The sequence below is a fragment of the Gigantopelta aegis genome, chromosome 14 (assembly GCF_016097555.1).
Source record: "Gigantopelta aegis isolate Gae_Host chromosome 14, Gae_host_genome, whole genome shotgun sequence".
Lineage (NCBI taxonomy): Eukaryota > Metazoa > Mollusca > Gastropoda > Neomphalida > Peltospiridae > Gigantopelta > Gigantopelta aegis.
Window position 1 is genome coordinate 23,320,800 of NC_054712.1, and position 16,529 is coordinate 23,337,328.

At 34.9% G+C, this 16,529-nt stretch overlaps 1 protein-coding gene across 3 annotated transcripts in view; it reads right to left on the reverse strand.

Moving 5' to 3' along the window:
* The window catches only part of LOC121388252 (protein spire homolog 1-like), a 157,466-nt gene extending 141,735 nt beyond the window's left edge, over positions 1-15,731 (reverse strand). For all 3 annotated transcript variants that reach the window (XM_041519520.1, XM_041519521.1, XM_041519519.1), the window contains exon 1: positions 15,453-15,731. In XM_041519520.1, coding sequence (XP_041375454.1) covers positions 15,453-15,720 — 268 coding nt within the window. In that variant the 5' untranslated portion in view covers positions 15,721-15,731. The remainder of the gene's footprint in view (positions 1-15,452) is intronic.
* Positions 15,732-16,529: the final 798 nt, after the last annotated feature.

Below are 16,529 nucleotides of genomic sequence, written 5' to 3' on the forward strand. Positions count from 1 at the left end.
GAATAAGTATAATTAAAGGCACACGCCTTAATACAATAATGCAGGCTGAATGAAAAATGTGAAGTGGAATATATACGACTACCATAAAATGAATGACCTGAAACATTGCTTCTCATTCTTTTTGTCTCATTTCAATGCAGGACTTTTCCAGTTGACTAATTTGATAAGATCCTGCATTCTGATTCCTTAATTTTATCCAGATATCAGGTTAAAGCTTGTGGATACTGTCAGGGTAAATAAAGCATACATAATAAAAATGTTTGTTAATTCAGACAATATTGTTGGCTTTAGTAACACTCCCAGGAGACTTGTATTTCTGATGACACCATCCTTGCCTGTCAAATACTTGTGTTCATTTAAAGGTGTCCAAGTGTAAGTCAATTTCTTTCTTGATCGGTATTTAATAACACAAAAATCTATCTATACAAGGTTTTAATTTCGAAATCTCCTTGAACAAAACTGACTATAATGCTAAGCACTTTGTAACATTAACAGTTTCTTTTCTAAAAAATTCAAAAGAGCTTTGTTCAGTTGTTCAGTCTGTAGTGTGCCAGGTTGCAGGATCAATATACCATGGTGGTTGCACTGCACCTTTCTTGTTCAAATAAGTACTCCACAACTGGCATATGTATCAAAGGTGATGGCATGTGCTTCTCTGACCACAAAAAACCCACATACATGGTATAAAATACTTTTTTTGCTACTAGCAGCAGTATGGAAGGTTTATTCACTAAAATACTAGACCACTTCTTACCAACTGTTACAATCACCATATATTCAATACCTATAAAACCAGCAATTAAGCAACATTCTGAAGTATCATTAAATGAGAATTTCTTGCAAAACCATCTCATGCAAAACCAGTAATCACCTAGACCCCCTGCAATTCCCAATAAAGTTCATAGTGTTGCTGCATGCAAATTTAATCCCAGAATGCACAACACATTTCTTAACCTTCTGAGTACCGGTACTGCAGGCGAGATATCTCGCCCGACGTCACGTCAGTCTACATACTGTATACTGTATACAGTGCATTCCTTCCCGCCGTTTTGCACACGACACTCACCGGAAACGGAAATATAATAAAATTAAAAAATTAAAAAATTAAAAATGGTGGCTTTTGTTTAGATTTTTTTAGTTAAAAATACCTTGAAATTTTGAGTTCAAAAAGTGGTTTTCGGCAAGTATTTTCACTTGACAACAATGGTGGCACGTCGAGGTCATTTTCAGGGATCGATAGCTGATTGTGACAGCTAATTTGATAATAAATTTGATCGTTTTACCAACAACGAAAATTACCAAATATTGCAATATGAATCGTAGTTTGGGTTTTAAAAAAAATTCTGGTCAGAAAACCCTGTTATCGTGAATAATGGACATAAATACTGGACAGCTGGCCACAAATGCCCGTAAGTAAATGCAACTTTTTCGATTTTTTGCCTAATTTTAATCACCATTAGCTGATCTAAAAATAATAAAAATTTAAACAAAAACACAAAAATAACACTTACCGATTCATATATGAACTTTATTTCATGTATTTATAAAACATTTAAGTGAATATATGTGAGTAAAAATTATAAACTTGTACCCACTCAACGTGGTTTTTGTTAAAAATTAATCCAGTAGTCTAAAGGTTAAGTCAACACAAGTGCTTACTGATATGACAACTATCAGTTTACTGGGAAGTGCATCCTTAAGGTTTTTTGGAGGTGTTCTTTTTTTAGTAATTCAGGACAGTTATGCTGTATGTCAGCACATATCTTGCATGGGTGAATCATGCTCTGGAAAACACCAGAAAATCCTCCAGGTCAAGCATAAATCCATCTCCCAAGCCATTAACATGACAATAGAACTGGAGCAGACACTTGTGCAACATGAATTAAACCAGACAAACAAAGGAACTGGAATGTAATGGATACTCCACAGCAGTGTGAATAACATGTGTATATTATACTACATATACCTGTTGCCATATACCACAAGTATTGCCCAGGGCACTTATAACCACTCTCTAATGCTAGGCTAGACAGTGGTGGCATCTCGGTTGCATAATCCGGGACTAGGGAAATGGACACAGCATGATCTTATCATGAAAGAGATTATTGGCTATACAACCTGCAGGGATGTCACAATGGTTCAGCCACTGGGTTTGAAGGCTAGTAGGTGCCCGAGTTTGTATCCCAGAATGAACCTTCATCCTGGATAGGCAATTCAAATAATAGCTAAGGTGGCTCAGAACAGTTAGCTTCAATTTTCATTAGCAGAAGGGAATAGAATATTTGTGTAATGACACCTCAACCCATTTTAAACTATGTCTATTTGGTGTCCAACATTGGGTTATTTTGACACTTGGTTAAGAAAAGAAACCCATTCCCATTCATATAGGATATGGTAACCGGACATAATCCCACTAGACAAAAACCCACTCGGACAAAACCCATGGGACAGAACCCCAATCGTTCGACAGCCCATATGGATAAAACCCCACTTCAATTTCTATTAAAAGCCATTCCTTTAAAGTAGACTTAGAAATATTTCAGAGTGGAGTTTTGTCCAGAAATTCTGATTAATGAGTGGGCTTTTGTCCAAGTGATGTTTTGTCTTGTGGGGTTTTGTCAAGTGGGGTTTTATCCGAGTGGGCTTTTGTCCTGGATTCATAGGGTATACTTAAAAAGTAGCTACGGTATGTATTTTTAACTGCACATTCCAACAGATAGGGCAGTAGATACCACATCGTTTGATGTACAAGTCATATGGCAGAAACTTGATGGGACAGGAGAAAACTCAAGTCCGTAAGAGTGGTCAATCCTGCAACCCATCACACCACATTGAACTATAATAGTAACATCCCATCCCATCTTGCTCGGCAATAGGGATCATTTATACTAGCCATAATATTTCATGTGCCACTTACTCAACGTCAAATTTATGCAAACAGCCAATCAGTTATGTGGTCAACCATTACATTCTAATATAAAAACGCTGTAAACGTAGGATCACTGGAACTTTATCCATGTATTCCAGAACACCATGCATTGTATTCCAGAAATATTTTAGACTCATATTTGGACACATTTCACCACACGACCCTACATGTTGTAAACAAACTGATTCAATAGTGAGGAGTATTTTTTTTTATTTGACTATCATGCTAGTTAGGATTAGGTTATTAAACAAAAATTCACCTGTTACATTTAGTATACTAGTTGTGGAACACTGGTTGGAATGGGAATGATGGAAAGGCAATGAATGTTATCCCGTGAGACATCACTCCTCAAGTAACTGACAGAACCTCAATGCTGAGCTACATGTGAACATATCCTGCTTGCTTTGAAAACTTCAAATATTGTTTCCAATAAAACCACCTTAAAATTAAATGTATATAAAAAAAATACTTAAAATGTCTGACGTTTTATCAGTGCAAAACTAACATCCTTAAGAGAATAAACAAAACGGTGGGCATGTAAAACCAGTGAGGTATAAAATAGAGAAGGCTAATGTGTGGGTGGGTGTAATTTTTGGCATGCTTCCATCAGATCATGCTGTTCCAAGACAGGAGAAGGCTAGCTTGGAAGTTAAAACCAATACTGGGTAAAAACAGGAGCTGACCAATAGGATATACAATACCCCATGTAGTTTGATAATACTATAATAGGGCATACCTCAATTTCCTTATTAAACCAGTAAATACATAAAGCCCTAATGCTTTATTAGGAGGGGATAACACTTTAGACAAACACCCACATTAGACATGTATACAGAATCAACAACACCTTGAAAGGCATTGTTCCTTTTAAGAGGACATTTCAAAGCAGCAGATTTTTATAGCAGGTGTGTTTATACAGTGGGCTAAATCCAGGCATATTTCTCACTAAAAATCAGTCATGATGGAGGACGTTTTGTTTTATGTAGACATGTTCTCCAGGTGAAGTCTATGGTTATGTCTGCAGTAGGGATGCTTAAACCATGCAAATCCAGTTCTTTAGAGTAGACTAAATGTAGCTCAATAGTAGAGACCAAACTAGTGCCCCACTACTAACTATTGTGTAATACATTCTCCTGTCTGTGGGAAAGTAAATGTAAAAGATATTTAGCTGTTTTTTGGTAGTAAGTTCTGTAGTTTGTATCCACAACGTGTGTGGTTGAACCTTTACTGGATGTAAGCAAATTAAACCAGCAGAGAACATTTTATTTTGAAAATCTTGATTAGTGACAGGGTTTTATCAGCTATGTTTCTAGACTTCGATAATCGGCATCATTCCCTACCATTCACAAAGTCTATGTCGTTTTGTATTCCCAATTTTGGACTAAAACATTCCCAATCTGAATGTAGATATTCCTTTTGTTGATTATTACATACAGATATATTCTGAAATCGATACATAACACTTGACAAACACACCTTCCCTCACACATAACATTTCATAACACATAGATATTAATTTGAATAAACCAGTACATGTATAATATAGTATTACTCTTTTAAAATCTAACTTAGTTTAATAAAATGAAAATTCCCTTTTTTGTTTTGTAAAACGACACAAAAGTTCCCTAAGTCAAAGCCATGGGCATCAAGTCAAATTTTAGAAATAAAACCCTGAGTGATATTTTTAATCATTTGAAAACTGACTAGCAACTACTAACATTTTGAAATTGTGTAGCAAACTCTGAAAATTGCATAGCGAGTCGCAACATAATATTGAAAAAAATGTTCTCTGACCAGTACTAACTACCTATATGTACCTTCCTTTCATATATATATATATATATATATATATATGTAATGTTCATATAAATAAGTAGGTTTCCTCTCTATCTCTCTCAACCAAGTTTCAAAATAACCATGATAAACATATGTGTTGAGAGGCCATGGAACAATCAGTCCATCCCTCTTATCCGCCACCCCCACCCCAAATCTCACGTTTAAGACAAAGTCTCCGGTATGAAATAGGTTGAATACACCCATAGCAAACAGGCTTTAACCATTTGGCTGTACATGTAAACATATTAAATATTCCACAGGTAAGTAGCTTCCAACCTTCATTCTAGGGGTCCACACTAGAGTATGATCGGTGCATCCGTGTACAATATAAATCAACTCAACAGTGAATATTTAACCATCTTCCAACCCTAGAGCCCCCTTAAATCCACCCTGGAGCCCCCTTAAATCCACCCTGGAGCCCCCTTAAATCCAACCTTGATAAATGTTAATAAAACAGCAGGTTAATAAAGTAAGAAGATATGAAAATACCAGGGTAGCTAGCTCATTTAGACCTGAATACACAAAATGTGTAAGCACACCCACTATGAATCAAGAAAAGAAATCGTTAAAAATACCACTACCTACACACATAAAACATGTCTGATATCATATTAAGAATGTATTTCTTTCCCACCCCTTCTCCGTGACTCAGTGCAGAAACAGCTAGCAATCGTAGGAAAAGTCAATGTCACCCGTTAGTATGAATGACTCAGGACAATCCAACTATAAACTATAAACAGCTCTTAGGGCTTTTCTTCAATACATGTTTAAAAAGAGAACTTGGGTAGTTGTGGGTGCTGGGAAAGCAGTCGTGTTAGAAGGACAAAGATGTAGATTAAATATTTACAATATTATACATTCCTTGGGTCAATTGGCAGAATGGACAAGCCGACCCTGTATTTACACAAGAAAGTACGGAGGTATTATTCTACTGCTTCCATTCCGTGACTTGAACCCGTTTTGCCGTTAAGGTGGGAAACATGAAACATGAAATAACATAAAGTGACATAGTTTGCACAACAGTTAAAACCACCCTTCTGTTTGTCGAAGTGTTTCTGTTTAACACAACCATTGCCAAACTAAGCCACACAGTTAATGTGTACTATACAATAAGAGCATACTTAAAAAAAAACAGAAAAAAGGGGAGGGTTTGCTTTGCTAATAGTGGACCAGGAATAGCACAATTCAATGTATTAGAATTGCTTTGTTTCTGCCAGAGGGTAAAACGGGTATGGCGCCATACACAAAGTTTTTTGGCAGATTTTATTTTTTTTACATTAACTTTTTGACAAAATTAATTACTCTCATCATTACTGTATGTTTTTCTTAACCCTAAACGTAACCCTTTTTTTTTCTGGGGTAGCCCCCCCCCCCCCCCACCACCCTCTGTTGACTGTGGTTGCATTCAATTCCATATTACCATACCAAAACATTTCTTTCTAACAGAAACACTGACTGTGTACATTAGATCATTTCAAATAATGATAATTCCATCCAGTGCTCCACAAATGGTGTAACAAAAGCAGTGGTATGTACTATCCTGTCTGTGGGATGGTGCATATAAAAGATCCCTTGCTGCTGTCGAAAAGAGTAGCCCATGATGTGGTGATAGCGGGTTTCCTCTATCATATCTGTGTGGTCCGTAACCATATGTCTGATGCCATATAACCGTAAATAAAATGTGTTGAGCACGTCATTAAATAAAAATGTCCTTCCTTCACAAGACAGGTAGCTGTTTCATAACAGGTCATGCTTGGGTGAGGGAATTCAAACCCTGCAATACCATAGAGTTTTTAATCCTCCATAGCACCTTTTTCTGCTGTCAGCTGTATTTGATTTTTTTTCTTCTCAGCATGTTTTTTACCGTGGACATTTTCTTAATTGCAGGGTTTGAATATGGGATAATGAAACATTTCAACCCAACATTTCTATACACCAGTAGTATTTTCCGGATTTCTATGCATACATGTATTTTTACATGCATGACTAACAAAGACATAGTGCCAGCAACACAGAAACTAATGAAAGTAGTCAGTGATGTAGAAAGGACAAACATACAGGTACAAAAGCTGCATTGCTGTACAATGTACAAACTCATATATTATGTTCTGTTCAATTATACTGAATGTTATCAATGTCTATAGAACTGCCATCACCAATTACACTTTCTACTGAGATTACTGGTGGCAGATATTCATTCTCCAGACTAAAAGTTAGGTAAAAACATGCTGAATAGTTATAATAATAAAAGGTATAACAAGGCTCTTTTTTTTCTTTCTTTCTTTTTTTCCTTTAAATTTTATATATAGAATACTGACATTGTGACACAAGGCTGCTGTGGGAAAACGGGTATATATATAATACATTCACTTTTTTTTCTTTGCTTATGTGTTCAAGCATGGTCCTAAGCAAATGCATGTATCTCAGCTATATGAAGGAAGGAAATGTTTTATTTAACGATGCACTCAACACATTTTATTTACGGTTATATGGCATTAGACATATGGTTTAGAACCACACATATATTGAGAGAAGAAACCCTCTGCCACCACTTCATGGGTTACTCTTTTCAATTAGCAGCAAGGGATCTTTTATGTGCACTATCCCACACAGGATAGTACATACCACAGGCTTTGTTAAACCAGTTGTGGAGCACTGGCTGGAACAAGAAATAGCCCAATGGGGCCACTGACAAGGATCGATCCCAAACCGACTGCGCTTTACCACTGGGTTACGTCCCACCCACCTCAGCTATATGAATTGTTGGAGCCTGGATGGGGTTCAAAATAGGAAGTAAAATATGGCCTGCTGTTATCTTTTAAAATAGCAGGTAAACGGAAATATGTCCTGATAAAAAAAAGTGGACCTGCTATGATCTGCTAAAAATAGGACATCATGGGATGAGGGAAAGGTTTGGGAAGATATGTAAAAAAAATTAGGACCTCTGAGATTTATTTTAAAGCATTATGGAATTCAAATATAACAGAATCATGAACTAAATAGCAGATCTATGAGATAGTCGTATGTGCATTTTCTTCCTGAAAAACATGCAAGGTATGATGATCCTATATGAATTGATACAGAAAAGGATTTTCTTTAATGTGCTGTAATGTGTGAAAAGTAGGTCGCTGTGACCCAGTTGTGATAGGTGACACATCAATATCCCAAGTTGTACTTGATGATCCTCTATGAATTAATAACGAAGATATGGCCTGGACAAGGATATGCTCTGGGAATGAAATGGACAGAAGGACGGATACCATATCATATGACCCATCAAAGATGAATGCATAATGACCTGCAATTTTGGTGGGAAGGATAGCAGGTACCCCAATCAAGTGTTCAACCGACTAAGTTAGATCCCATCCTGAAGTAACATGAATTCATTCAAACTGGACAGGGTCCATAGATGAAACATAAAATGGACAAAAATTTGTCAACCTATGTAAAGCAGATCTCTCATACCTCCACAAAGATTAAATGGTGGTTTCTGGATTATAGATAACAAAGCTCTGGGGATCTGGCTGTCAAATAAACCAACACCTATCTACACCAATCAGAGCAGGTTGTCTGATAAAAAAAATAAAAAGACAAGCCCCCACTGGTGGCCATTTAGATTACATCAGTTAACCTTCCTCAGATACAGTTTAAATACTGGTCAACAAAACAAATGGGTGTTAGGTTTAGTAAACTAAATGTACATTTACATGTAGCTTGTATTTAAGTTGGACAAAAAGTATTGCTCGATATTTGGTACATTTTATATGAAAAGATATATATAGCCATTTGAACTCTATTTTCTTAGTCAAACAAAATATACTCAACCAAAAATATTTATCAAAAGTGAGTTTTAATGTCTTGATTCCTCTGTTCAAAAAATGGGTATGCTCAGCATATATATTGTACTACAGACATTTTAATGAGATTTTCATGTTTGTAAACAATTCAGGGCTACATCTACTTCTGCCACTTGCTAATTTTAAAAGCAATTAACATTTTATTTTAATTTGGTGAAATAAATTCATTGGCCTTAAGACTGGTAGGCACAGGGTTCAAATCCCAGTACTGACTCCTACCTAGAGATTGAGTTGTAAGGGTCACCATAATGACTTCTATGTCACTAACTACTAACAGCAAGTATTATCATTAACCCATCCTGGACATACCACCCAAATAACTGAGGTGTATGCCCTGGATAGCATACTTGAACCACACTTGAATACAAGCACGAAAATCAATGAATATGAAATGTCTCTAGGTGTTCCTGTATTAAATTTATGGTTTAAATATCCAATAATAAATATTGACAAAATACCACAAACAATAAGGAATAAATTAGTCGAATGCTGGCCAGAATTCCACACGAGGGTATACATTTTTCACCGGATGCACTAAAATCCGAACTGATTTTTATATACATGCATGTTAAAGAAAAACAACCTTTGTTCAGGTTGTGTTAGATTACTGCACCAAGTAGCACCACAGGAAGAACGGTTCATATTGCATGTGTAGACATTCCAGCACATAATCCTGTTTGTTTTTGTTAAGACAACACATAAACTGGCTGCTTGTCGACTCTCCGAATCTAAAATTATTTTTATAACAAATATTGACATTATTTATACAATGAACTAACAATGGAGACTGTTTCAGAAGAAAAAAAAAAGTTTGTTTTTATTAAATAACAACACCACTAGAGCACATTGATTTATTATTAATGGCTATTAGATGTCAAACATTTGGTAATTTTTTTACTCGTAGTTTTAAAGGAAACATGCTACATTTTCCATTAGCAGCAAGGGATCTTTTATATATGCACTTTCCCACAGATAGGACAGCACATACTAATTTATATAATCAATGCAGTTTTATCAGTTTCACCATTAATTTGGTGTGTATGCTTGTGCCTAACTGTTCAAAGCATGATTAAGCTGACCATGGGTAAGCATATTTTTCTTTTAAATATTTTTTGCAAACCTGTAAATCAAAAGATAGGATTTGATTATAGATCAGTATCTTGGACTGTTCTGATAACAAGTTTCTAATTTACTCATTTAAGTTTGTAAACAACAGAATACTTTTTAAAGCAATTTACTACTGATAGGGTGAGCTACACATTTTAACTGTCCATGGGTATATTAAAAATTGGCCGAAATCTGCTTAAATTCCTGCCAAATATTTGATCGGGCAAGCTCGACACAAAACCTGCTGGACCAAACATCATTGAATCAAACTAATGTGCAAAAAGATGATGGGATGACAGGCAAAAACATTTCTCAGCCCATAGTGATGTTGACTGGCAAAAACCAGTCATGACGGCAGTATTTTGACCCGTTAAATAATTTAATTCAGGATTTCATAACATCAGATACCTCATGAGACAAAGATACTGGGGCCTAATTTCACTAAACATTGTAAACCTAGTTTTGCACATAAACGTAAATCTATGACTAAACCGTAATTGTTATTACTGTTACAGTACAACATATACAACATATATAGTTAGAAGTACACATATTTCATTACGTCCTTAAAATAATCTATAGTCGGTAATAATATAATTTTCTTCATGAAATAGATACCGCACACTTGTAAATATATGCCTAGTTTGTGAAATGGACCCCTGGAATGTAATGAAAGACACCACCTCTGTAACATAACATTAAAATGCTGCAATGCATTGTGAATTGTGAAGTGTAATCGAGTGCATAAAAAGGCATCACATATTCCACGCTAACGTGCCAAACCAGTCATGTAAAAAAAAATGTCCATATGACATTGATGGCGTTAAATTTCTTAAACAAAAAGAAAGTCAGATGATTTTACAAGCTACTGTTAAAAGATAATATAACATTCTTTTTTTTTTAAATGCTGGCCAAAACTGTTATAGTAAACATAATTCAAAATGCATGTATTGTTTAGTTGTCAGAATTAAGTTTAGCTTGGTTAAACCCATTATTAAAAATAAAACTGACATTCCCATATATTATGTTTACATTTTTCATAACAATGAAATATTTGTTGTTTGACAAGGATATGTCACAAAGGAAAGGAATGTTGTTCAATACTTTAGGACAATGAATAAACAGCACTTGTTAAACATAGTATATGTAAGTCTATAGAAGGTTTTTTATATAATATATATAATGTATCACACAGTGACCATGTATACATGTATTTAATATAATAGTTAATAATATATAAAAATACTGCATCAGTTAGAATATAACAAAGCACAGATACTATCAGAATAGTACAGATGTCACTATCCGTTTCTTTGAATGATGGTAATTTGCAAGCAATGTTTGTTCGGTTTAAACCGTTGAAACACCAGTCAAATATAGCATTTGATCTTTCTTGATCTAGATGCCAAGTAGCCCCACCCTCATAACCTCTATATACTGCATAAAATTTTATGAACAAGGAATAATTTGTTTGAAATTTTAACATATTGATGCACCATGAGTTAAATATTCATGATCTCGATTGTACTAGTCACCCACCTTCCATTCACCCCAATCTCAAATGAGAATTTTTTAAATAGACCAAAAGCAACATTATATTCATTTAGTGATACGTGTACATTTATTTTCTGATCTGGTTAATTCCCAGCTACACCAGTCCTTCTTCATCCCAACTTTTTTCCATCTCTACTTTTCAACTTTATTCTTTGAACGTTGAAACTGACTGTAATGTGTTCCAGCCAGTGCACCATGACTGGTACATCAAAGGTTGCAGTAAGTACTATCATGTCTGTGGGATGGTGCTACTAATGGAAAACTGTAGCCGGTTTCCTCTCTAAGACTATATTTCAAATTTACCACGTTTCAACATCCAATAGCAGCTGATTAATAAATTACTGTGCTCTAGTGGTGTTGTTAAACAAAACAAAATTTAACTGTAATGTGTTTGAACACTGATATCATCATGCACATTAAGTCATTCCCTGGATACCAGTATGTCAATTAGTCTAATTGGGTTAATGCACATAATGAGTGTGAATTTCCACCAGACTGGCAAGATAATTACAATTCACACCTAGCTTTGTATGTACCAGCTTCTGTTAATTGGTTTGTGTAGTCGGCTTACGACATTCCAATAGAAAACTGTCAAGACTGTCTAGCTCTCGATTCTCAATTGATGAGTCAGTGACAATTAGACAAATACCAAATAACCAAGAAGACAATGGGTCTTTGTTCCAAGAATCCCCCCAGGAAGGTTTTAAATACCTGTAAATGTAATCTTTGGTTGTACATAAAACCTTTTAAAAGGAAATTCTGAAAACTTCCTGCTAAAGCAGGATGTAGGGTGCAAACTTCATGTACTTGCTTCACCAAATTGTAAAATCTGAATTAATTATTTTCATAATAAAGTTGCAAGCCAAAAGGTTAATTCAAGAATTAGTATGCGTCATAAGCCTTTATTGTTGAACTGTGTTTGGCCAAGACTACACATCTGAAAGAAAGCAAATGAAATAACACTATGCATATTTTACAATATCACTATTTGGAGTCCAACATTTATGGTTATTTCACCACTTTGCTGACCTAAGGGGACGTATCATTTTGGGTCTCCATCAAACCCCTGAAAGAAGTTCACTGGCTCCCCTCAATTTCAGTTACAATATTTAAGTTGCATGTTTAATAAATGATATAAGATTTATTTCATCCCTCCACATTAATGTTTTCATCTAGGAGCCAGATGGCACCAACTGGGTACTTGTATTTTAATATAGATAGTATGAAATGTTTTAATCACCAAATGAAAAAAAATGCAAAGGGCTGTACATATATATAAGAAAATATTCTGTGAATAGCTGTTGCATTATGTATGCCTCTCAGTATATTCAGGGCTTCTAGAATTATTAAATTCCACTAGCTATGGGATCAGTGATTTAAAACATTTAACAGCCATGATTAAAATTTCACTAGCCCTATTCTAAGTAAATACAATTTTACAAATAGGAATAATTGGATATGTCACCTCAAGAAGGAGAGAGAGCTTAAAAACCTTTAGATTTGAGGGGAGAAAGAGGCAGGATATTCACACTTACAAAACAGACTTAAATTTATGCAGCATTTTACACAACAACAAAAACATCATTAGCCATCAGGCATGGAAATAGTAGTTATTTGCTAGCCCAACATTGAATATAACTAGCCATGGCAGTGGGGCTACCATAATCTAGAAGCCCTGATATTATATGGCATCAATTAAATTAGCTTTAACTGTTGATCATTAATCTAGACTACATACATATACAACAGGTTTTGGGATATCATGTTCAAATACTGCCACATAGAAAATTCCTTCCAGCATTTTTATGTGGTACCCGGTATAATTATTGACACTTCACCGACTTTTCTATAAAACCACCCATACAGTTCAATAATAATAATAAAAAAAAAAAAATTAAACATGATACATCTACAATTGTCTAATGGGCACAATAAACCAATCACCAGAGTACAATGTAATGGGCACAATCTAATTCTGAACAATGGCATTTTCCATGCTTTAATGATTGTGACATTCCCTGGGAGTCCACAGTGGAATTTACAAAGCAAGGAAAAGAATTCAAACTGTGACACCTAAAATGTCCATCAGATCGCACAAGGTCCCCACCTGCCGATAGGCAACAATGGTCAGTATAATAACTTAATTTTCAGTCAACAATAATGACCAGGCCATGCAGAGTTCAAAGTGAGGCAGTCACAGTCTTAGCCACAGCAGAATTTCAGAGCACAACTCCAGATCAGCCAACAGTGAAAGGCAAATAATAGATACACCCAAATCAAAAGAATTCTCACAGTGACAGCGTAAGCGGTCAGGTAGATGAGTGCTACCTGTCGAGTTTGTTATGGTTACACTATTTTGATAAATGACAGATCATCTTCACCTGAAATTTCTTGGTTTTAAAATAAAATGTACAAAGATTTATTATAAAATATCAAAACGGTCAAATAAACTATAATGAAAGATTATTTTTATGCTTAATTTAGTAACATTACTTAACAAGCTTGGCAAGCAATAAAAAATGGCAAACTGGCCATAATGGCTGTCAATAATGAGTTGTTGAAAAATTTAGATGGTGGAAATTGGAATAAATCTACCACATATTTTATAGAATACTGCAACATGTACATGATCCCTCACTCAACTCTATTGAAAAGTATATACTCAATTGAACATACAATAACAGGACTCGAACTTAAGAATTTGTCACCCACAGTATTTCCTTTTTAAATTGTCATGTGTGAAATGGCACACTAACGACAATTTTGAGCCTGTCTATGGCAAAAAAAAATTACGTTACTTTTGCATGAAATAAATCTGATTGAAAGGTTAATGTGATGCTTTTAGACATATTTCATATGTACAAATGTTAAATACTTGCAGATAATGTATGCCAGATTTTGTTGTCGTTAAGGAATTTTACCAACGGCAGTAATTTTTTATCTTGTGGCACAATAGTGCCATTGGTGATGCTTCCGACACACAGCAATTTATATCTCAACGACAATTGCTCAGTGCCATCGTTATGTTCTAGCCCTGCAATAACCTCTAAATTATTGGGAGGTTATATGCTAAATAAGTAAATGTATAAAAGGGCGACACTTTTTTGAGAGTAATTATCCATTAAAATATTAATAATTCATCCACCATATTTGTCTACAATTTAAAATTTCAGTGCTTTAATAATATATCTAGAAAAATCTACTGTAAATAGCTTATGAATGGCCCAGTGTTCATGTGTATAACAGTTTTATTACATCATTTACATACAACACATCTGGGATAAGTAATAAGCCACAAGTACTGTAGGTAGTAACTCAAGTATTCAGGTACATACATGTACATTATCTGGCTTGTTTTAAGGATACATAAATTTGAGAACCACATAGTGATTTAGTAATGTGGTAGCAGTTGGCTTTTTTTTTCTTTCAAAAAGTGGGGGGCACACACACACACATATATATATATATCCGGGTGCGAAACATTTTTTGCCAAACTGTCTATTAAACTTCAAAAATTGCAGAAATTGACAGGTTATATATATTTTTTTTAGAAAATGTCAATTACTACATGAAATTATTTTGCAAAATTAAAATAAAATTCACCAACTTGTTTCAAAAATCTCAATTGGCAAATCTGACGAGTGTCACACCTAGCTCTGTATATAAATCAACCACTGTTGCTGCCCCTTGCCTCACCCCCCCCCCCCCCCCCAACAACCTTCACAATGCAATGTTACAGAATGAAAAGGCTGCATGCAGCTATAGGCCTAACCAATTCTATTACAAACATTTTTTAACAAGTTTTGTCCTTTAATTTTCATAACTTTTTTTTTTAGTTATATATGTAATATTATTTTAAATCATATATATTTTTATATTTTCACCATTTGTTTACAGATACAGACCTAAAAAAAACACCTACAACAAATATTTTAGCAATACCCCTTCCCCATTATTAATTATGGATCCTTCCTGAACATGTAAACACACCTTTCATAATGATTATGTTTATGAATAATGAAGCCACTGAATTCAAATTTTGAGCAGTCATGGACTCATGGATTTACAAAATGAATAATAAAAGATGTAATTGATATTACAACTAACTAACAAACAGTCTATGATCAGCCGTAAACATATTTTGTTCTACTACTGTCCCTAGCACTTACTTGGTGGGGGTCCTTTGCCAGACCCGTTACATAAGATGTTTATGTGTACTTCCCCATCTTTCCCCAATCGCAAAGATTCGCTTCCATATATAAAAAGTTCCTGGTATTTTTCCTGAGGCTGTCCTGTTAAATAATATTGAGCACACTGGTAGCACACAGCCCATGCTTGCTCCTCGTTAATGGGATTGTTGAACACTTTGTTAATATCCGTGAATGAAAGATATTCTTTCTCGGCAATATCCAAGCGGCACATATCCACGTTCGCCATTTTCTGTCATACTGAGCGCGTGTCGCACTGTTTCGCCGGTTGCCACAATAAGGGGAGGTAACCGATCTTTTATTGACATTATAGTCTGTTTCCAGATTGTATTGGAAAACTCTGTCGTTTGTCGTTTCCGACAAGGAACGTAATTCGCCACTGAAACCACTGGAGAATGCTGCATTTGACAGAGAAAAGTTGCTAGCTTTTCATATAGCCAGGTCAGGCTGATGTGTATTGATTAGATCTAGACCTTTAGAAATAAATTTAATTTTTAAAAAATGAATCAATGTTCAAATTCCTTTCTTCTTCTTCCTCGTCTCCTTTTAACAAACCGTTTAACAAACTCACACACAAAAATGACACCAAAAAACTTTACCCACTCCCCCCCCCCCCGAAAAAAATAAAATAAAAATAAAACATTTAAAAAGAAAGGACACAACTTACTGAAATCCCCAAGAAAATTGTATTCAAGTTAAATAGGCTCCGTTTACTTAATAAATAATAATAATAATAATAATAATAAATCATCTTTATTTAAAGAAGGTTACACAAATAGTAGTACACTAATCTTCCTTGTGGCCTTCTGTCTATTAAGTATTAAACATTATTACTCAACATATAATGAAATAAACAATGTAATAACAAAACACAACATAATTATTCTTCATTAAATGCCCCTGCGCATGCTGTAACCTCACCGTGGTGCAGGGGTGTAACATTTTCTTTGAGAATGGCCAATACAGCACAAAATTGAAGTTTTGAGTAAAATTCAGTATCTATCTGTGATATTTGTGTTTTTTCACAGTTCTTTACAC